At 45.5% G+C, this 22418-nt stretch overlaps 2 protein-coding genes across 4 annotated transcripts in view; one reads left to right on the top strand and one right to left on the bottom strand.

Annotated features, from left to right (window-relative positions):
- The window catches only part of HEATR4 (HEAT repeat containing 4), a 57154-nt gene that overhangs the window by 22893 nt on the left and 11843 nt on the right, over positions 1 to 22418 (top strand). For 2 of the 3 annotated variants that reach the window (XM_034642989.1, XM_019794611.2), the window contains exons 8-17: positions 6 to 185; positions 1592 to 1752; positions 2393 to 2497; positions 4455 to 4573; positions 5268 to 5448; positions 6001 to 6070; positions 7327 to 7516; positions 8404 to 8482; positions 9218 to 9377; positions 10775 to 10833. In XM_034642989.1, the coding sequence (XP_034498880.1) occupies positions 6 to 185; positions 1592 to 1752; positions 2393 to 2497; positions 4455 to 4573; positions 5268 to 5448; positions 6001 to 6070; positions 7327 to 7516; positions 8404 to 8482; positions 9218 to 9377; positions 10775 to 10833 (1304 nt within the window). Of the gene's footprint in view, positions 1 to 5; positions 186 to 1591; positions 1753 to 2392; positions 2498 to 4454; positions 4574 to 5267; positions 5449 to 6000; positions 6071 to 7326; positions 7517 to 8403; positions 8483 to 9217; positions 9378 to 10774; positions 10872 to 22418 lie in introns of all 3 variants that reach the window. The other variant, XM_034642990.1, reaches the window with a different exon arrangement.
- Positions 10869 to 13028, bottom strand: RIOX1 (ribosomal oxygenase 1). Its single transcript, XM_011219026.3, has one exon. It carries the CDS (start codon positions 12989 to 12991, stop codon positions 10988 to 10990), a length of 2004 nt encoding a protein of 667 aa, XP_011217328.3. The 5' UTR covers positions 12992 to 13028; the 3' UTR covers positions 10869 to 10987.

The raw sequence follows: 22418 nt of genomic DNA, 5'->3' as shown, positions 1-22418 counted from the left end.
CACAGACAAGGAGACTGCGAAAGCCCCATCTGTCCAGGACTTGCCAGAGGTTCTACAGCCCCCCCTGAAGGCTGCTCTTTGCGACAAAAATGCCAATGTGCGGATGGCGGCGGCACTATGCCAATATGCCATACAGTCGCATAATCCCCTTGCCCGGGACATCATGCATAGTGTCCTTTTGAAGGGTGAGTAACTCCCTGTCATTTCCGACCTGGGAGTATGGGTTAAAGACAGGACATCTCACCGTCAGCTTTTCCTAATCCTTTCTTCTCTGATATCATGCTCCGTGAGGTCTACTGTATTGGGGGATTTGGGTTTATGTTCATCAACATCCAGAGATAGTGCTTCCTAGGTACTTTTACAAAATAGGTGCACTGCCACCTAGTGGCATCTGGGTGGCTAAGTGTTTCACAGATGCATTTGCCTAGACACCTGCCCCCGTTCACACAAATTTGAGAAAGCGAGCAAGTGAAAGCGGGGTGGGGGAGGGAGGAGTGGACAGAGGGAGAGGGGGAATCTTAAGCATGCTCTACACCCAGTGTGGAGCCCGACATGGGGCTTGATCTCACGACCCTGAGATCATGACCTGAGCTGAAATCAAGAGTTGGATGCCTAACCAACTGAATCACCCAGGTGTCCCACAAACTCACTTAAAAAAAAGTTGATTTATACATGTATGTATGTAATCTCTACACCCATCATGGGGCTCAAAATCACAACTCCAAGATCATGGTCTTCCGACTGAGTCAGCCAGGTGCTCCACACAGATTTACTTTTAATTTAAAAAGATGATGTAACAATATTAAAGAATACTTTCTGAAAATTAAATCACCACTTGAACACATCATGCTTCCATCTGCACATTAACTTACTAGCATCATCCACACTCTTGGGAGTAATATAAGCAAGAAAGTTGTCAGGTGCCCAAGGTGCCTGGCTGCTCTCTGAAAGAGTACCTGTTCCTTCCCGTCCTGGGGGCACTGGGGAGATGGGCCGACAAGGATAACTGGCTGACTGGTTTGGCCTTCTGCGTATAGACCCTCAACAACTTAGTCCACCTGTCTTAAGAAAGTCTCCACTCCAGGGGTGCCTGGGTAGCTCAGTCGGTTAAGCCTCTGCCTTCAGCTCAGGTCATGATCCCAGCGTCCTGGGATTAAGCCCCACAATGAGCCCCACATTGGGCTACCTGCTCAGGGGGAGTCTGCTTCTCCCTCTGCTCCTCCCCCCTGCTTGCATGCTCTCTCTTGACTTCTCTCTCTCAAATAAATAAGTAAAATCTTAAAAAAAGAAAAGAGTCTCCACTCCAGGCTTCCCAATCTCTAGGGGAAGGAACAACTGTATCTCTCACCCAGGACATAAGGGTCTACTGCTTTTATCCAACAAGACCCTTTTAGGATTTGACTTTACAGGTTAAGATTTTCAATCTATATTTAAAACCTTTATATGATCCATTTAAATACAGGCTTTGTCTTCTATACTGAGTGGGGCACAGGGGAGTAAGATACCAGGCAGGTAACAGCCTTGGGTACCAACCCTGAGGCTGTTCTCTCCGCAGAGAGAACAGATAGCTATTTTTCACCCCACCCGACAGGTAATAGCGTGGACAGCTGGGCTGCAGCTCAGTGCTTGGCTCTGGAAGGTGCTGCCACATACCCCGTGATTAAGAGGATCCTCCAGCAGCTGTTTAATAAGAAGAATGACGACACTGAGCACCAGTCTTGTATGCTCCTGAACCATCTCAGTGAGAAGACAGTATGTATTCATTACAGGGTCAGAGAAAGAAACCAAGTTATGGGGAACATTTGAGTCTGAGGTCAGTTCATATAAGGAATCAAAAATGCAGGTGGTTGAGTAAGGTGGTAAGTATAGTTAAAAGACTGGACTAAGTGTGTGGGTGAACTGGGGTATAGAGGTGTGTATACAAGGAAAAGAGACACCAGCCACCTGAGACAAAGGTGAGAGAAGTGGGTTGCAGATGGTTTCTGTGTATGCAAGAAGAGTTGTGATATGTAGAATTTGTTTCTGCCAGTTTACCATTGAAAACTGCACAGACCTACAAATGTGTTTACTTTCAGTAGAAATGTGAAACTCACAGTTTGAGGCATATACAAATCATCTTAGGAGTAAAGATAAAGAGAAGGCCCTGGGAGTTTTCTGCTCAGGTTACTAAATCTGTATTTTGTTCCCTGATTTATGATTCCAAAGTCAGTTGGCTCAGATAGAAGAGTGCCCCATATCTTGTAAACCCACTCTTTCCTTTGCTAGGGATGGGCATCTTACGTACTTGTGACATTAATTAGGCTGAATGCCATGTTAGGATCCAACACTTCTTTAACGCTCCAGCATCTCTAAAAGTTATCAGGAATATCCACGTAAGTCTTCCATTCCTCAGACCCTGATACACACCATGCTTGCTGTGGAGCTGAACAGCTACCAGTGGAGGGACCGGATCGTAGCCTGCCGGGTTCTCTCACAGATCGGTGGGAATGTCAGTTTGGTAAGCCTTCTGTGTTTCCAGGACAGAAAGTCTAAGCAAAAGGAGGCTGGGGAGCCCTTCCACTTTTTGCTGCTATTCAGTATCCCATTCTTACCAAGCAGATCTTTGTCTCTACCTTGCTACCTTAGTCCTAACCCAGAATTATCTCATATGCCAACATGTCTTTCTGACTCAAGGCACCTGCTTCTTAGCATGGTGGCAGTTCACCAGTTGTAACTCATCACAATGAAATAAGCAAAAAAATCCCTAGGAGAATTTAGAAACTTTTATAGTACTTTGACATTGCCTTAACATGAATGTACTGTGTAAGTACCAGCCAATGACATTCCTCACTGCCCCCCCCCCCCGCCAAAACTGATCCTTCATCAGATAGGTTGAGAAGCACGGGCTTAAACTACCCAACACCCCAACCATACTAGTGTCTATGTTGGCTGTGAGTGTTCAGCACATAGAGAAGGTATAAAACACAGTCCCCACTTTCCCACATTATAGTTGGAATAACAATACTAACATACACAAATGATTCAAGAACAAATGATAAATGTACGGTACACTCATAACTTTTTAGAGAGAGACATTAGTGTAGGCTGAAACTATCAGAGTTTTGGGAAGAAGTGTGGAACAGCTGGACAAGACTTGGATGGAACTGAAGAGGGACTTCCAGGTGGAGGAAACCCTGACTATTATTTGAGCTTTCACCTGACCTGCTTCTTGCCATTATTTTCTAATCATGTTCAGCTGTCCAGATGGGGCGTTTCCCTTCTTCCTATGTGCCACTGTATCTTTTCCTTGTAACACTCAGTACCTCTAAAATGGTCCAGACCACCGCCATTCCCATGAGAAGTTAACACCCTCCACCCTTGGACCCTCACATTTTGAGTGGAAAGCAAAAATCTGGTGATTCAGTATAATCATCTGAAGATGTTTTAGTCTGGGTTAATTCTCACCCCGTTGCCATGGACCCTTCCTCTAAAGTCCTGACCAGCAGCACAGGCATCACCTGGTAGCTTGTGAGAAGGGCAGAATCTCACCTCGGGCTCATTCAATCACAATCTGGATTTGAACAAAATCTGACTCATTTGCACATTCACCTCCTTAACACTTGTCACTCAGGATTGCCAACTGAAAGAAAGACATGCAGAGCAGGCAGGGGACTCACCTGGCAAAGATAAGAACTTCACGTCAGGTTGCTGGGATGAAAGAAAGGCACTATGTCCATCAGTCCTTCACTCATTCAGTAAGCAGTGTCTGACCACATCCTACATGCTCGCACTATGCCAGCATTGCGTATGCAAAAATACTGTCTTGTCTTGGTAAATGTTATAAATAGCTATAAGAGAGGCAGCTGTAAAGCATTATTGGGATTTCCTTTGCTTACAGAGGGCAGAGGAGAGTTCAGAGATGCTTTCTGAGAGAAATCCTAAAAGAGTAAGGAAGCATTCCAGCACGTAGGGGTAGAAAAGAGATGTTCCGGGCAGGGAGAATAGCTTGGGCACATTGACACAATCATGAACTACAACTGTAGTAATCTTGGTCTCTTCCCTTCTGAATGAAGTACTAATATATAGGGTGGCCAACTGTCCTGGTTTGTCCAGGACATAGGACTTTTAGTGCTAAACCCAGAAAAGTCCCAGGCAAACTGGGATGAGTATCACTCTATTAGTGTATAACCGTCAAATGTTAAGTCCTTCAAGTACAGATAACGTTGGTCCCAACAGAGTATAGCAGTTTAAAGCATAAGCTTAGAGAACAGACTGGGTCTTGAGTCCTGGCTCTAGCATCCAACCGGTTAACCTTGAGCAAGTAAACCTAACCCTCCATTTTGTCATCTGTAAATGGTAATCTGCTTCACTGGATTGTTTGGGGGGATTAAGTGATAGGCAAAAACGCCTGGCACAGTACCAAGCACAAAACTGACACTCGATAAATGGCAGCTAATTATTACTCCTATTTATAGGATATGAAACATAAGTTGATCCAGATGATGCTGAGGGACTGGAATAAGGAAGTAAGACACGCAGCTGCCCAAGCTCTGGGGCGAATGAGCTTTGGTAAAGAGCTGCACAACACCATCAGGTAAGACCTAGTTAACATGAACTCAGTGAAAACTTTTCTAGTCTTAAGGGTTCAGGGAGCCTAGGATCCAGCCAGCCAACATCTGTTGTACTGCTTTGTATGGTCAGCATTGTACTGGGTCCCACTGCAGGATTATTTTAAAAATAAAAAATTACCAATCCCTATAGACACTAACAATGTGGCTAAGGAAAGACTCGGAGTGTCCATTAGGTGTTCAGCACTGTTTTGGATGTTTGAGTTCAAAAGTATGACATGATTCTGATTATGTAGGCAAGATACACAAATACTTAGTAAGGTCAACTTTCATGGAGGATGGATTAGACTACATAGGCAGAGAGAAGGAAAGACATTCCAGGCTGGGAGCCAAATACAAATATAAAAATGAGGGTGGCACATGTGAGGACAGTGAAGAGAACTTGACTATAACAAGAGGTACACGAAAGTTTCCTTTATTGAGCCATTCAACATAGTTTAGTGCCCAGCACATGCTAGTAATAGGGGTTGAAGTTAAGTAAGACAGTTGAGATCTCTCCCCAGTGAAACTTAACCTCATGAGCAGAAGGCTGACTAGGAAAGGGTGGGAATGGGTGATGGAGAGCCTTCAGAGGTTAGATTTTATCTTGAGGGCATTAGTGGGGGTGGTGGTGGGAATGCCAAAAGTTTGAGGGAAAATAAAAGCGCTTGTGCCTTCCAGAGTCAAGCTGAGTCAAGGAAATTTCCAGGAGCGTGTGGAAGCTCTCTCTCTGATCGGTGGGCTCAAGCTCATGACTGCCAGGCTTCTCCCAAGTTTCCTGAACTGCTTCTCTGATGACTTCATGGCAGTTCGGCGGGCAGCCTGTTTGGCAGCAGGCACCCTGCAGATCCGCGATAAGCTGGTGAGTCAAAGAAACACATTCCCATCTTACCTGATTAACCCGAAGAGGGCATTACCCTGAGCTTCCCTTGTTGTGCATACTACACTTACCATTCTATGGACACACAGAATGGAAGATCAGAACCAGGAAGGTGAGAGGGTAGATTGGCCACATTAATGAGTCAGGACCACATTAGGTCCCAGCCAGCCCAGACTGAACTCTAGAGCACATCCTTGAATCCTGTCCTCACCTCAGTTATGGGCTTTAGGATCAACTCCAGTGAATGGAGTTATAATCCCTAGTTATTAGGGGAAAACCTGATTGGAGGTGTTGTAAAGAAGCCTGTATGACCACAGAACTGCAGGCTGAGGAAAATCAATCTAGATAGGAGATAATTCAGTTAATACACTATGTGTGCAGGCTAGTAATTCAGCTCCCAGCTCATCTGTCACTAGAACTGATAGAAGCCAATTCTTCAGTGATAGCACATTTTAGAAATAAGAGGGGTCCCTGTCTCTGGTTTACTCTTGCTCTGATCCTCTCCTCTCAACACTGCCTTTGTATTCATCCCAGGTCCTTGAGTGCCTTTTGAATCTGATACAGAGGGATCCTTACTGGAAAATCAAGGCTTTTGCCATTCAAGGTAATATGGGAGTGGCCCCAGCTTTTCAAGCTCAAATACCTTCCCACATGCTAGTATGAATCCCCAGACTCTCTCTAGGAAGGGGACAGAATGTAGGGGAAGGGATGGTTACACCTCAGAACTTCTTGTCTGAGAAATCGAAGATTATTTTCTTCTTTCTTTCATTAAGAATCCTGAGTCTAGGTTTACATCAAACTTGTTAAGGCAAAGGGCTAAGAAGACAGTCCCTGCCAACAGAATTAGTACCAAGTTCTAAGTAGGTATCCATTACTGGATACACTTGCTCTGGAAGTTTGGTTTTGTTTTGTTTTGTTTTTAAGATTTTAGTTATTCATTTGACAGACAGAGAGACAGCCAGCGAGAGAGGGAACACAAGCAGGGGGAGTGGGAGAGGAAGAAGCAGGCTCCCAGCCGAGCAGGGAGCCCAATGCGGGGCACGATCCCAGGACTCTGGGATCATGCCCTGAGCCAAAGGCAGATGCTTAACAACTGAGCCACTCAGGCGCCCCATGGAGGTTTCAACTACAAGACTCTGTAAAAGTCAGACCAGATTTAAGACTGCTGCATACTTAAAACCCTGCCCTCAAACCTTCCTAGTTTCTTTGTAAGGATTTTTGGCATTGCTTCTCTCTTTGACCATCTTTGGTTTAGGTAAACCTGTTAATTGTGTCTCCTTTCCCCATTATCTTGCCTTGACTAGGCTGGTCTTCTGAGATAACTGTCCCATATCTCATCCCTACATAAATAAGTAAATTAGTGTATTCTCGGGCGCCTGGGTGGCTCAGTTGGTTAAGTGTCTGCCTTCGACTCAGGTCATGATCCCAGGGTCCTGAGATCGAGTCCCACGTTGGGCTCCCTGCTCAGTGGGGAGCCTCCTTCTCCCTCTGCCTGCTGCTCCCTCTGCTTGTGCTCTCTCTCTCTGGCATATAAATAAATAAAATCTTTAATAAAATAAAATAAAAATTAGTGTATTCTCACATCTTAATGGGCAAGGTTGGAATGGATCCTCCCTCCTCATCCCCAGAGGAATTCTTTGGAGATGTCCTACTCTAACCCATCCCTAAAATTCTAATGATAATTGTCATCCAAAAGAGAAAATACTAACAAACTAGTTTAATATTTGCAATACTTAATTTAGCAGGCAGCTCTCTACATATTATTACTGTTATTTGTTAATAAGGCCATTTCCGGATGTTAGGATATGGCCAACTCCATCTTAAGTGACCACGCAACATGCTGCCCTCTAATCTCTGCAGCTTTGGGTCAGATTGGCCAAGTGAGTCCCCAGCTAACAGACCTCCTGCTCTGGGCCATCCATTATGAAGAGTCACCAGGTGTTCGACTAGAAGCTTGCCGTAGCATCCTAGCCCTCAATCTTCAAGGGGACCGAGTCAGGGACACCTTCCTAGATGTGCTGCTCCTAGAGAACCATGAGGCTGTTCTAAAGTAAGCTCTAAACCTGATTCCTGCCACTATCTCTTGTACTGCCAACTCTCCCATCCTTGTTAACAGAATATATCCCTGCCTTTCCAGGATGCCTAATGGCTATAAAAGTACAGGCTCACCTGTGCCATTCACCCACCTACCTAAGTGGGTAACAGAAAAACTGGCCTAAATTAAATGGAAAGTCAGGTCATGTAGTTCACATACCTGTTCTCCGTCCCAGGTGGTTTTAAATGATTCATTTATTCAGCTAACATTTATCAAGTGCCTACTGTGATGACAAGCTTTAGAGTCAAAAAGAAGAGTTTGAATCCCAGCTCAGGCATACACTAGCTCTGTGAACATGGGTAAGTTACTTAAACTTTCTGAACTCATTTTTTCAGACATCAAAAGCAGATAATAGTCTGCTTAATGGGTCTGTGGTGATGATTAAAGAGAGGACATGTTAGGTATCCACCATAAAAGTGTTCAATAAATGGTACCATTAGTATCTTCAAATATATCATCTAAAAAACTACATAACATCTTTATAAGCTAAGCATCATACCATTTTTGCAGATAAGGCTTAGCAAAACCACAGTCAGGATTGGAATTTAGGATTCTTGATTGATTCCTACTCCTTTATTTTCCACCCTTATGTTTTTTTTTAAAAATAAGAATAATCTGGGGCACATGGGTGGCTCAGCTGGTTAAGCATCTGACTCCTGATTTCAGCTCAGGTCATTATCTCAGGGTCATTGGACTGAGCCCTGGGTCAGGCTCCGTGCTGGGCGTAGAGCCTGCTTAGAATTCTCTCTCCCTCTCCTTCTGCCCTTCCCACCCCCAATTTTCTAAATTAAAATTAAAAAAAAAAAATAAGAATGATCTAAGAAGTTCCTTTTATCTTTCAGGGAAATTCACCAGGCAATGAAGATACTCAACTTAGAAAACGAAGGAAACCAAGAAATGCTTCAGGAGATCAAGAACAGGGTAAGTGCAAGCTATGTTTTCAAGAGAAAATTCAGGGCTCTTAAGAGTTCCTCAGACCCTTTTCTCCATCACAGAAATACTTTCTACAACCACACAGGCACCATATTTTCTGAAGATACAAAACATTTATGCAAGATCAGATTATAAAATCCTAGTAAAGAGAAAGTAAAAACAATAATCCTATCAGCCCTATCAAATAACCCTCAAAATGGGTTGTTTCCGAAATACTTATTTTTCCTTCCCTTCCCGTTTTCTCCCCACCATCAACTAAACCCAAGCTGTTCTTTTTTATAAGTAGACCTAGAGAAGGAATGAGTGACTGGAGTTAGCCCCCTTGATTTTTTCCTTTTTAACTTTCCTTAATCCCTAACCTGGGGTTTTACCAAAGGAATGCTCTAGCTGAACAGGTGGTTCTAATTTTTCAAAGTTGTTAGATGAGATGAAGAAATAGAGGGACAAAGACTTCAAAAATGTAAGATTCTTTCTTCATATAGTTCACAAAACCAGCTTCACACCAAGCAAGCATTTCTAAGCAGGTTTCTTTCATCATGCCCAAAAAGCTAAAGTAGATTTTTCATTAATGGGTGTAAAAAATGTCCAACCTATATCAGAAGTATGCTGAGGCATTGTACCACCTAACACCAACAAGCACAATGCAGTAAGTTACTTTATTAATGGTTTTGGATGATTTGCAGCCTAATACAGTTGTTTTTTTCAACATTTCTTCTGATCTAGATTCAAACACTAAGCCAAAAGGACTTGCTGACACAGAAAATATTCAAGATGGAGAGGGTCATAGCAAAAGTGAAGGAAGAAACAAAACGTGTTTACTTGCAACCCAAGGAGGGGCAAAAACCACTGAAACTCCAAACTTTTCTACAAGAAACTTTTCAGGGTAGGTTTCCAAGGGGCGAGTCTTATGTCTTGACTCCTTTAAGCCTCTTCTGGTATCTGGACATTTGGGAAGTTTCGTTTCTAGCCCTGTAGGATTAGTCAGGAAAGGCTGCTACCTTTTGTTTTAGGCCACTATTCTCTCAGTCCTTTTATTTTTTTTTCCTGCCTGCTCCCTGGCTTTTATTTATTTACTATTTTATCCCTTTAAAAAAAAAAAAAAAAGAATGAGGTAGTTCTAATTGAATGGATTTGAAAATTAGGTCAAAAAATGAGAGGTTAGGAAAACAAGGGTATAAAACAAAACAAAAACTGTTATGTTTGATTAAGCATCCAAACAAAGCCTTTTAAGTTTAACTTTTAATAGCAGTTATCTCTGGAAAGTGGGGTTGGAGAGAGAGCTATCACTTTATGTACATCCACGCTTTCGCAACTTAAAACTTCATAAAGTTCTCAACCTTATATAACTGCAGCTGTCAGTTATGGTGATAGGCTCTTAAAGTTCCAGACACAACCTAAATGAAATGCAGACATCAAGCTGTACCAAAATATACTTACAAAATCTGTGTGCCCAAGGTGTAGCAGCAGCCTCACATCAGTCAGTCAGCTGCCTACCAGCCACCACCCCAAACCCAGGTCTTCTGGTTCCAAGTCCAGTGCTCTCTCTGGTACACCAGGCTGTCTTCCACCAACCGTGAGAATATTCACCTGCCAGGTTTGGGGAAGATTCTTCCAACTGCCAGAAAAAAATGAGAGTGGAAAGTAACTTGAACACCAGCCTTCCTTCTTGGCCAGCTTGCTACAAGCTGGTTGACTGAGGCACAAGTAGGTGACATGCTGGCCCTTTGGGACCAATGCCAGCTACTGATGCAAGCAAGCACTGAGCAAAAACACAATACACTCTTAACTTTTCCAATAGGATTGTGCTGTTTGGGGTGCAAGCAGCATAATTAAAATAAATTGCCCCCAAAGTTATAGAATTGGCCCCAATCCTACAACCACCCCAAGTTACCTTTCACCTCAACCATTATAGATTTTCCCTACTCCCCCCCACCCAATTCCTTCAAACCATGTCACATAATAATCTAGCCTTAAAAAAGAGAAACATTCTTTGGCACTTTAATAACTTTTCTAACATTCATACAGTCACAGTAACAAACAGGATACTGACCCCAACCCTCCCCCCAAACTGAGGAAAGAGAACTCAAATGAAGGATGCAAATTCCAAACAAAAACATCTCATGTCTCAAGCAGAATGACACAGCAAGTGCTACACAGTACACTGAAGCCTGAGGGTGATGATGAGGCTGGTGCTCTGAAATGATCAGGGATCAAAGTTACTTCTGCAAAAAGAGCTCCTTTTTTTCCACCTCCAACTTCTGCTTTTACTTTTGTGCCTAGATGAAGTGGTGATTCCTAGAAAACCGTCTGAAATTTGTGACATTAAAGCAGTCATAAAGGTAAACGTAAGCAGTCATAAAGATAAATGGTTCTCAAGGTAAGAACATGAGTCCTCCCATCCCCTCCCTCTGCCCATCCCGCAAAAAAAGGTGGTAATGGTGGTTAAGAGAGAATCACCACTGTCTTGCTTCCAGCAAGCAACAAGAAACTAGTTCAGGTTAGAGGCATCTTGGTAAGCAGCAGCCCCTTGTCATATAACATGGTTGCCAAGGAAAGCTGGTCCTCCACAGTGTCACAGGGCAGGTCCCCTACTCTCACAAACTCTGGGTAGGAGCGGAGCAAGAGTTCCATGGCATCAGCTTGCTGAGGGTATATCTCCAAGCACTTGGGCTCTTCCAGATGATAAACACGGGAGTTCTCCACTGTATAATAGAGAAACAAATGGCCTCCCTCACCCACCAGCCGAGCTATCCCATCTTGAAGCATGTGCACTTCTGTTTCTGTTGTCAACTGGGCCCCCACGTTTACAGGTTCGCCAGCCTCCCAGCGAATTGGGAGCCCATAAACACTTAGTGCCCTCTCCCTATCAGTCAGCACAGGGGGGAGAGAGTCGTGGATGAAGTCTTTGGCTCGCTGGTCAGCCACAGCATCGACAGGAGCAAAGTGTCCCAAGCGGGCAACCAGGACTCGCACCTTCTCCATAAAAGCCGTTCTTCGTGGATCCTTAGAATCTGAGTGCTGGGCCCCCATGTAATCCATGAAGTCTCGGGGAAGACCCCTTCGGAACTCCACATTTTCTTCCATTGCAGCCTGCACTGCCAGAGGCAGTACGGCCTCCAGGAAGTCGCCCCAGGTATTGCGCTGGTACGTGGACAAGGTGAGGTGCAGAGAGTGCACTCCATCCTGGCATTCGGCTTGGTGAATGAAGCCCCGAGGAAAATAGAGCAAATCTCCAGGTTCCAGCACGGTCTGCAGCACCGGCTCACCGAGGTCCTCCTGGCTGAAGTTGGGACTGGATGTCAGGGCCAGCTCCTCCGTCGGGACCCGGGGTCGGTACACACGCCAGAGTTTCCTACCTTCCAGCTGCAGCACAAAAGCCTCGATGTCGTCGTAGTGGGGGGCAAAGCCCTGCGAGTTGGGGGGCGTGAGGTAAATGTTGGAGCCTGCCATGCTTCCAAATTGCTCCTGGAGCACAGCCAAGAACTGCCACACGGTGGTCGAGAAAGCCTGCGGACAGAGGAGGCGCAGGGAGCAGCCGGCCTGGTACAGGGACCAGGCGGCGGCGGGCAGCGCGCGGCCGGGCGGGTTCAGGGTCTCGCGCCGCCCATTGACGTAGCGAGCAGCGTCCAGGTGCTGCCCGAACTGCACCTCCTCGTGGCGCAGCATGGAGTCCAGGTCTGCGGTGGAGAAAAGCCCCTGGTAGTAGGCGTGGTCCTGCCGCCGCACCAGCACCGCCTCCCGCTCCCACAGGCGCCGGTAGAAATGGTCGGGCGGCATGGGCGAGATGAGCCACTCGAAGAGGCGCGCTGCCCGCCGCCGACTGCTGGGGATGCGGTTCAGCTCGGCCAGGACGCGCTGCAGCGGGGAGTCCCACGCCAGCTCCCCGCCCGTGCTGTCCACCTGCGGCCCCGACAGCGCGGCGGGGGCCACGGACGGCGGGGCGGCCGCCAAGTGCTGGGCATTGCACAGCAGGGCCGAGGTTTCCACCACGCGGGCCGGCGCGGCGGGCACCTCCACCAGGCGCGCGGGCGGTGCGGAAGCTGGCACCAAGCGGGCGGGCAGGGCAGGCGCCTCCACTAGGCGGGCCGGCGGGGTCTGCGCCTCCACCAGGCGGGCCGGCGGGGTCTGCGCCTCCACCAGGGAGCGGGGGGTCTGCAGGGAGCGGGCCGCGGGCGAGGCCTCCAGCAGCTCTGCAGGCCCCAGGTGGCCATACGGCTCTCGCCGGGCCGCATCGGGGATGGCCGCCGCCCCACCAGGCAGCGGGTCCCCCGGATCGTCGACCGTCGACTCCACCCTCGAGTCCTCCGAGTCCTCGCTGGGCAGCGTCTGAGCCCTTAGTGCAGCCATGCGGGACGCCACGCTTCTCCTTAGCTGCCTTCGGATCTTCCTGGGCCTTAGGGGCAGGGCCAGGACCGACCCGCTATGTGGCTGCGGCTGGCGCCGGCGTCTCAACCTCCCGCGCCTTAGCAGCCCGGCGCCAGCTCGGAGCCCGTCCATGGCGGGAGCCCCTTCCGAGGCCGGCCGCGCTGGGTAAAAAAGGGATCTCGCGGGGAGCGGCTGCGAGGCACTCTGGGAAGGGGGCGCGGCCTCCATCGGCCTCCCGGTTGGCCACGCCTGCCATTCTTCCACCGGGCGCCTCCCGCTCGCCCAGCTGGCAGTACCTGGCTTGTTACCGGAGTAGCGGTGTCCCTAGCCGAATTAGCAAGGGTTCCACATCTGCAGGGCAATTTAAAAACCAAATTGCTGGGGACTCCGGGAGAAAGAAAGTTGTCTACTTAATTAACTCTTCTTTCCTTCTTTAATCTCTGTATATTGGAGTATTCCCTAGGACGTCCTCATTTCTGAACAGCGTGTTCCCCAGCAACTTTGCACGGGAAAGCGCACAATTCTTACTTTCAAGGAATGTTCTTGGGCATAGATCGAGATTCCTCAGGCAAAGTTCAAACCTCGGGTCCACCGGGTCTCCTTTCTCAGCAGATGACGTCAGTGATTGACTCCCTAATGTCCTTCCTTCCTTTGACCAATACAAAAATCTGTCTTCTGGGGGTGTAGGAAGCCCTGGCTGGCTCAGTCAGTAGAGCAGAGCGTGTGTGTGATCCTTGATCTCAGGGTTGTGAGTTCAAGCCCCACATTGGGGGTGGAGCCTACCTTAAAAAAATAATAATGCAAGGATAAACAAAATCTCAGTCATTGCTCTCTCTATGATATGGGAACGAAGTTAGGAGCTTTTCTCCTTGCGTTCTTGATATCTGCCCTTTCCACCCCATCTGGGGCTTTGTTTCATTATGACATTTCTCCTCAAAATCTTCTATCACACCTTCTCTGAATCTTAAATTGACCTCTTAGATCTGAGCCTCTCATTTAACAGGCACTATTAAATGTGGTAGGCATGAGGGTGCAGTTGTTGCGAACAGCACGGTCACTACCCCCTGTAAATATTGTTGCTTTGTACATGAAGATTATGTCTTCATTTGAATCATTTGAGATAAATTTCCAGGAATGGAATTGCTGGGTCAAAGGGCAAGATAGCTTTTGTAATTGTTAATAGGTTTTACCAAACTCCCTTCAAAAGGGTTTACCAAATTGCCCTTCTGAAGAGTTTACAGTGTTGCAAGCAATTAGGAGTATGTTAGACTACATCTGTTTGATCCTTCCGTTCTCTTCAGTCACACTCCTATCCAAACACTTGCCAAAGCTTTTAGGTTTTACCTCTGCCCATGTGTCACATTCACCTTTTTAAATTTTGACGGTAATATGGTCTGTTATAGTGGTTCTCAACTGGGGTGATTTTGCCTCCCAGGAAACCCTGGTGTTGGGGGTGAAATGTTAAAATATGCAGTGGGGAGAGACCAGAAATGCTGTTAAACACCTACGGTGCAAACACCTACTCCCCCACCAGATAATTATCTGACCCAAAATGTCACTACTGCTGAGACCAAGAAACGTTGGTCTGTTATAAGTAGTCTCCCAACTGGTCTCTAACTTTGATCTCTCCCTATGCCAGTTTATAACACAGGTAGCGACAACATTACTTTTCTCAAGCTGTGGCCCCAGATTTGCCTTTGCCCCACTCAAAACCCATTTGGTACTTCATTGACCAACCCAAGCTTCTTAGCTAGGTTCTGAAGTCATATAATGTTACACCTTTATCAGTCACGACTCCCCTAAGCTCTACTTCCAGACGTTCAACTATTTGCTCTTCCTTGCCTATGTTCGCCATACCTTTACTCATGATGTTTCCCCTAAATGCTGTCCTCCAAACGTCTTTTGTGAAAACCCTTATTAAAGCCCATTTCACATTCCATCTCCTCCTCAAAGTCCCTCGCATCTCTCTAATCACAAGAGAACTTTGACCCTTTCATGTGAACGTAGCACCTTGTGCCTTGTATGGGTATATTATATACTTATCATTTTCCTTTCTAAACTGTAAACTCTTCCAAGGATGGTGGGATTTCAGAGAAAGGACTTCCATATGCCTTTTTCTCTTGAGTTTAGTAAACTGCCTTTCATACAAGAGGTGCACAGGAAATGTTTGTGGGAAGAAGACCAACCAGAATTGATACTTTCTCACTCATTATCTGTGGCATTAGCTGAGTCAAATTACTCTCTCAGGTCTCAGTAATCTCATCTGTAAAATGGGAATACTAATTGAACCTACTTCATTGAGTTGTTGTGAGGATAAAATAATGCATATAAGGCACTTAGCACAGGGTCTGGTACAGAGCTAAACACTTAAAAAATGATAGCTACAGTAATAATAATTCATTATTATGGAGCAAATTGTCAGATTGCTTGTGTGCCCCAAGCCTGTTTTGGAGGACCTTGGAGTGGGGTGAGACATGAAGTTCTTGAATTGGGCAAGGTGACAGCTGGGATGGGGAGATTAAAATTATTTTTGCATATGTTCTGTAGAAGTTTAAGTACATCAGCAGGGACCATATCAGACAAGGCCATTGTGGGAGGAACTACTCTACAGTTACCAGACCAAGAGTCAAAGTATGAGCTGGGGTGGGGGTTGGGGGAGCAGTATGAGCTGAAACCAAATGATGTTCTCCCAAATCCTGTGCTCTAGATTAGGGCTGCAGTGTCTAGAAAGGACAGCAGGAGGCAGAGCCTTCTTCCTGACACACAGGCTGTGTGTGCTGGCAAGGCCATAATACCAGATCCCCTGGGGAAATGGTGAAGAGGGCAGGTCTCTTTTGTCACTGGGAGCTTTAATTGCCTTTTCAGAAGGAGAGGTTTTCAATAGACTAGGGACACATCCTGCAGCGAACTAGGGGGTTGAGCTGTGCTCCTTGGCTCACAAAACTAGGGTATAAATTCAGAAGAGGACTATAAATGTATCTTTTCCACATCCTGTACAAACATCTCCTCCTCCCAGTTCTTCCTGTGACCTCATCTTTTTCTTTTTTCACAATTTTGTGATTTTCTCAAAGAATGTTGTTGCTATCTGTCTTTGAGATTCCCTTGTGACTGAGAGGTGTCTTCTGGAAACTTATTTTAAATTTCATCACTTTTCCTGTGGTGCTACTTAGTTCTCACTATAAGAGTAGATATTAATAACCATCTTCAGAAATACAATAGAATGACATGGAGTAATGTTCTTAATGTATCACTGGGTGGGGAAAAAAAGACAAGTATTGTAGTAGGATCCCATTTGGGGGACATTTACATATGTGTAATGTGTATGTGTGTACCTATCTATCCATACATACATCCAAACTGTTAAAAAAACAAAATCTGAATACATTTGAAGATCGAATTGGCTTTATTCAACAATTTATGAATCAGGCAGCATCCCATAGCAAGTAGCAAGGAACTCCAAGTTGTACAAAATGGCAGGTTTCTTACTGGCAGAAAGAAGGTGGAACAAAGAAGTTAAAAGGGTGGATTATTTCAGGTAAGGTTACCTTCCCTTAGGGGAAGGCAAGGGGTCTTATGCAGACTACCTCATTGGTGCAGATCTGGAAATTCCAGACTAATTGGTGTAAAATCCACTGCTGGGAGTGGCTGGAAGTACAATTAGGTTAGGTGGTGAAGCATGGTGGGTTTTAGCAAAAGTGACTCCACTGAGGCCTGTTGCTTTTTTCTAGAAATACATACTACTCAAGAAAGTTGGGGAGTCTTTATGCCACAATATTTAATAGTGATTATCTTTGGATGGTGGGATTCACGTGACTTTTATTTTCTTCTTTGCTTGTTTGTACATTCTGGGTTTTCTACATAAAACATATATCGTTCGTTACTGAAGCCCAAGTTTGGCTGCCCATCACTCGAAAGGCCAATACTCAGAATATTTTTAATCTTTTTTGGAGAGGAATGTGAGCTTTATTCAGGAGGCTGACCACCTGAATAGGCCAACTCCCAGGCTTCTGCTTGGCCCAAGATTTTTAAAGGGGTTTAATCCATTAAAGGAGTGCAGTGGTCTGTGACATTTCCTGATTACAGACGCAGTGATGCCAGCTAGAGTTATCTTGGTACTCGGAGGCTGTGCAAAAAGTTCTGATTCCAAAGCTCCTGGGTGGCTCAGTAGGTTAAGCATCCGACTCTTGATTTCGGCTCAGGTCATGATCTCAGGGTGGTAAGATGGAGCCCTGCATCAGGCTCCATCCTCAGTGGGGAGTTGGCTTGAGATTCTTTCTCTCCCTCTCCTTCTGCCCCTCCGCCGGCACTCGTGTGCAAGCAGTCTCTCTCTCTCAAATAAATAAATCAATCTTAAAAAAAAAAAAGAGAATTCTGGTTCCTTGATGCCCAGGGGTTGTGCAAGAGTAAGTACTCTGTTCTTTCTGCAAAGGAGGACAAGTTTTACAGATGTGCAAAGAGAAGCCAGTAAAGTCATTTGTGACACTTTAAAAGAATAACATTTTGCTAAAAGATTACTGGGCTAATTAAAAAGCTAAGGGGGCTTCGGACTTGCTGGTCTCTGTGGTGGCCTGGTCCTTTATTCCCCAAGGCTAGTAGCCTGCAAATCTCGAAGAAAGTAAATTCGTTCTGTTACAGATGAAGGGCCTTAAGTCAGCAAGCAAGGAGTGTGTTAACTTGAAGCAAGTTAACCCTTAAGACCAGCTGGAGTGCTGTGACAAATCACTTGTGCGATTAGATTAAAAATAGAGTGTTTTGGGGCACCTGGGTGGCTCAGTCGTTAAGTGTCTGCCTTCGGCTCGGGTCATGACCAGGATCCCGGGATGGAGCCCAGCCTTGGGCTCCCTGCACAGAGGGGCGTCTCTTCCTCCCTCTGCCTGCTGCTGCTCCTGCTTGTGCTCACGCTCTCTCTCTCTCTCTCTCCTGAAAAAATAGATCAATAAAATCTAAAAAAACAAAAAACAAACCAAAAAACCCCAGTGTTTTCAGGGACACCTGGATGGCTCAGTCCATTAAGAATTTGCCTTTGGGTCAGATCAGGATCCCAGGGTCCTGGGATCGAGTTCGGCATCGGGCTCCTTGCTCAGTGGCAAGCCTGCTTCTCCCTCTCCCCCTGCCTCTTCCCCTGCTTGTGCACACGCTGTCTTTCTCTCTCTCTGATGAATAAATAAGTAACATCTTAAAAAAAAAACTGGTTTAAAAAAGATATGGTGTTTTCTAAGCAACAAACTTCACTTTCCCAAATTCATCTCATTTTTCGTGATCTCCATCATTGCCTGCCTTGCTCTTCTGGTTTTTTGAATCAATAGAACTCCCCTTTAAAAAAAAAACATCAAAGGAACCTGACACTAAGATTATAGAAGTTAATAATTGTTCATCAGAGAAGCTGCTATAGAAAACAAGTTGAATAAAGCCAACTCCATGTTTAAGTTTACATAGAATGATCTGAAGCCTCTCAGGAAAATGCCCCAAATTATCTCCCCTGCCAAAATCCATTGTTAGATAGTTATTCCTTTGGATCAATCATTGACTTTTTCACTCATTCTTTATTTAAAATTCAAATACACTGGGAGGGTATATGAGTTTGCTAGGGCTGTCATAATAAAATACTACAGACTTGGTGACTTAGAAATTTATTTTCTCACAGTTCTGGAGACTAGAAGTCTGAAATCAAGGTATTGGCAGGGCTGGTTTCTGAGAGCTGGCCCCTTGTCTTGGTGGAAAGCTGTCTTCTCCCTGTTTTCACATGGTCTTTCCTCTGGACAAATCTGTGTCCAAATTTCCTCTTTTATGAGGACACCAGTCATATTGGATTAGAGTCCACTTTAATGACCTCATTTTAACTTAATTACCCCTCTAAAGACTATCTCTAAATATCACATTCTGAAGTTCTGGGGGTTAGGACTTCAGCCTATGAATTTGGGAGGGAGGGGAACATACTTTCGCCCATAATGACATCAGTTGTCTGGGTCTAAGGACCCAGGGCGGTCCTCAGGACCAGCCAAGAGGACTGACTTCAAGAAGGATAGAAATCAAACTTGAGCCAGCAGGAAGTGAGAGCAGAGTTTATTGAAGACAAAGAGAGTGCAGGTGCAGTGTCTAGGAAACTCGGAAAATATAAGTCTCATCTTCGCTTGGGGTCTGGAGTTTTTACTGAGGTTGGTGATCTGGTGTATGTGTCCTCTCAGGCATCCAGGAACTGGCCAAAACAAGGATGAGTGCTTAGGTGTCCTCCATAGATCACTTATGCCCTGGAGCCAGTGGTCTTAAAAAACGTACATGACCACCCCACCCGGTCAGCCTTTAGATACTATCTATTGTGCTGCAAGACTCCAAAGAAATCATAAACTCCTTGCCCTTTACAAGGAGGACATACATTATTTGTACTAGAAGCCATGATGCAGGGCAGGAGTGCAGGTCGTAGCAAAAATAGAAACAGGAAAAAGAGCAAAGAAGAAAACCAGCTTTTTTTTCTTGGGGTCCTTTCAGTTTCCCTGTCTCAATAACAGAGGGTGATGTATTAGAAAAACCTCCGTTCCCCCCCACCCTTTTTTAAAGATTTTATTTATTTATTTGACAGAGATAGAGACAGCCAGCGAGAGAGGGAACACAAGCAGGGGGGAGTGGGAGAGGAAGAAGCAGGCTCATAGCGGAGGAGCCTGATGTGGGGCTCGATCCCATAATGCTGGGATCACTCCCTGAACCGAAGGCAGACGCTTAACCGCTGTGGCACCCAGGCGCGCCCCACCCCCCGTCTTGTATAAGGAAAAACCCGGTTTTTTTCCTCCTCCCGTGTCTGTTTTATGTGTCTCCTTTACCCTTCGCCTACAGAACATTCACAACACTTCACTTCCGTCACTTCTGGTCACCAAATACATGAGGGCTTTTCCCCACAACAAGCAATTCTCTGCAACACCAGCTGGGAGTCCTATAACTTAACTAAATTCTAACACTATCTACCTACAGATAGCATCTGATTCCGCAGGTTAAGGGCTCAGGCCCACAAGACTGCTCCCACCCTACTTCAGATGCCAATTATAAGTAGTAGGTCCCCAGGTTACCCTGAACTTCTGTCCAGTTTGACTACAAATCAAAGGGGTTGTGAGGTTCCCACAACCCCCTCCTCAGGTTCAATTAATTTCTAGGGTGGCTCAGAAAACTCGGAAACACTTCTGTTGACCAGTTTATTAAGGATATGATAAGGAGACAGATGAACAGCCAGACCAAGGGCTACATAGGGGGAGGTCTGGGAGGGTCTTGACAGCAGGAGCTTCTGTCCTGGTGGAGTTGGAGTATGTGTCACACTCCTGGTGTGGATGTGTTCACCAACCAGAAACTGAGCTCCATACTATTGGCATTTTTATGGAGGCTTCCTCATACAGGCATGATTAATTCTCAACTCGGTTTCTAGCCCCTCTCGCCTCTCGAAAGGAGGAGGGTGGACTGAAAATCCCAAGCTTCTAATCATGGCTTGGTCTTTCTGGTGACCAGCCCCAACCCAGAAGCCTGTCTCGGATTACCTCAATAGACCAAAAGATGCTCCAGGTGCACTTACCACTTAAGAATTTACAAAGGTTTTGGGTGCCTGGGTGGCTCAGTCAGTTGGGCGTCTGCCTTTGGTTCAAGTCATGATCCCAGAGTCCTGGGATCGAGTCCCACATTGGGCTCCCTGCTCAGTGGGGAGCCTACTTCTGGGCCCCTCCCCTGGCTCGTTCTTTTTTTTTTTTTTTTAAGATTTTTTAAATTTATTTGTCAGAGAGAGAAAGAGAGCGCAAGCAGGGGGAGCGGCTGGCAGAGCAGGCAGAGGGAGAAGCAGGATTCCCGCTGAGCAAGGAGCCTGATGTGGAACTCAATCCCAGGACCCTGGGATCATGACTTGAGCTGAAGGCAAATGCTTAACTGACTGAGCCACCCAGGTGTCCCATCACCTGGCTCGTTCTTTCTCTCTCTCTCTCTCTTTTTCTCTCAAATAAATAAATAAAATCTTAAAAAAAAGAAGGTTACAAAGGTTTTCCCTATGTCAAGGAAGGGGTCAAAGACAAATATTAGAACAAGTATTAGTATTCTTATTATTAGGAAATTACAAGGGTTTCAGTAGCTCTATGCCAGGAATGGGTGGTGGGAAAGATCAATATATATTTTTTCTATTATCTCACAGGTGATATATACTGAATCACAAGTTCCTTTGAGTACTTTTCCTTCACAAAGGCAGGATAATATGAGAGGTTGTTGAAAGGGGAATAGGAAAAAAGTGAAATAAAAGGAAAATAAAAGAAAACAAATGTCCAGGGCAATGGTTCTCAACGAGTGATTTTGCTCCCACGGGACATTTGGAGTTGTCTGGAGACATTTTTTTTTTTGGTTGTCACAACAGGGGAGTTGCTACTGGCATATAACTGATAGAGGCCAGAGATGCCAACAAACATTCTGCAACGTACACTACAGCCCTACAACAAAGAATTATTCAGCCCAAATGTCAACTCTGAGTTGACCCAGTAATTGTGCTTTTAGGACTCTATCCTTTGAAATATTCACCCATGTCGGCCTGGCTGGCTAAGTCGATAGAGCATGCAACTCTTGATCTTAGGGTTGTAAGTTCGAGCCCCATGCTGGGTATAGGGATTACTTAAAAATAAAATCTTTAGGGGATCCTGGGTGGCTCAGTTGGGTAAGCGTCTGTCTTCAGCTCAGGTCATGATCCTGGGGTCCTAGGATTGAGCCCCTTGTCAGGCTCCCTGCTTAGCAGAGAGTCTGCTTCTCTCTCTCCCTCTGACCCTCCCCCCCTCCCCTGCTAGTGCTCTCTGGTGCTCTCTCTCTCAAATAAATAATCTTAAAAAAAATTTTTAAAAAATAAAATATTCGCCCATGTGTACAAAGATACACAGATGTTGATTGCTTATAATTTCAAAATTGGAAATGATTCAAATGCCTATTAATAGGCAATTGTTAAAAAGAATGACAAGGAAAGATGTTTAAATTGTAAATTGAGGGATGCCTGGGTGGCTCAGTTGGTCAGGTTCCGAACTCTTGATGTCAGCTCAAGTCATGATCTCAGAGTTGTGAGAGTTTGTGTGTGTGTGTGTGTGTGTGTGTGTGTGTGTGTGACACCTTATCCATTTGTTTATTGATGTACACTTAGGTTGCTTCTATATCTTGGCTATCGTAAATGAGGCTGCAATAAACATAGGGGTGCATGTATCTTTTCAAGTTAGTGTTTTTGTTTTCTTTGGGTAAGTACCCAGTAGTGGAATTATTGGATCATATTGTAGTTCTAGTTTTAACTCTTCAGGAATGCTCTATACTGTTTTCCACAGGGGCTGCACCAATTTATATTCCCACCAACAGAGTGTGAGGGTCCTTTTTTCTCCACGGAGGACATCCCTCTTATTAACCCATGGAGTAAGGCAGAAACCTTGATTGGTATTAGAACTACCTAGACTCCTGAGCATGCTGTAACCTAGGTACAAGCTCATCCCTGGCCATCCCCACGCTGGTTTATGGGGCTGAAATAGAGCAGTGCTATGTCCCCAGGGGCTGTTCACCCTGAGTGAACCCACCTCCT

This window comes from Ailuropoda melanoleuca, chromosome 14 (genome assembly GCF_002007445.2).
Source record: "Ailuropoda melanoleuca isolate Jingjing chromosome 14, ASM200744v2, whole genome shotgun sequence".
NCBI classification, from domain to species: domain Eukaryota; kingdom Metazoa; phylum Chordata; class Mammalia; order Carnivora; family Ursidae; genus Ailuropoda; species Ailuropoda melanoleuca.
This window is presented reverse-complemented; position numbering and strand designations above follow the sequence as displayed.

Excerpts from the sequence above, each read along its gene's own strand:
- RIOX1 (XM_011219026.3), bottom strand. The coding sequence starts at position 12,991 with ATGGACGGGCTCCGAGCTGGCGCCGGGCTGCTAAGGCGCGGGAGGTTG.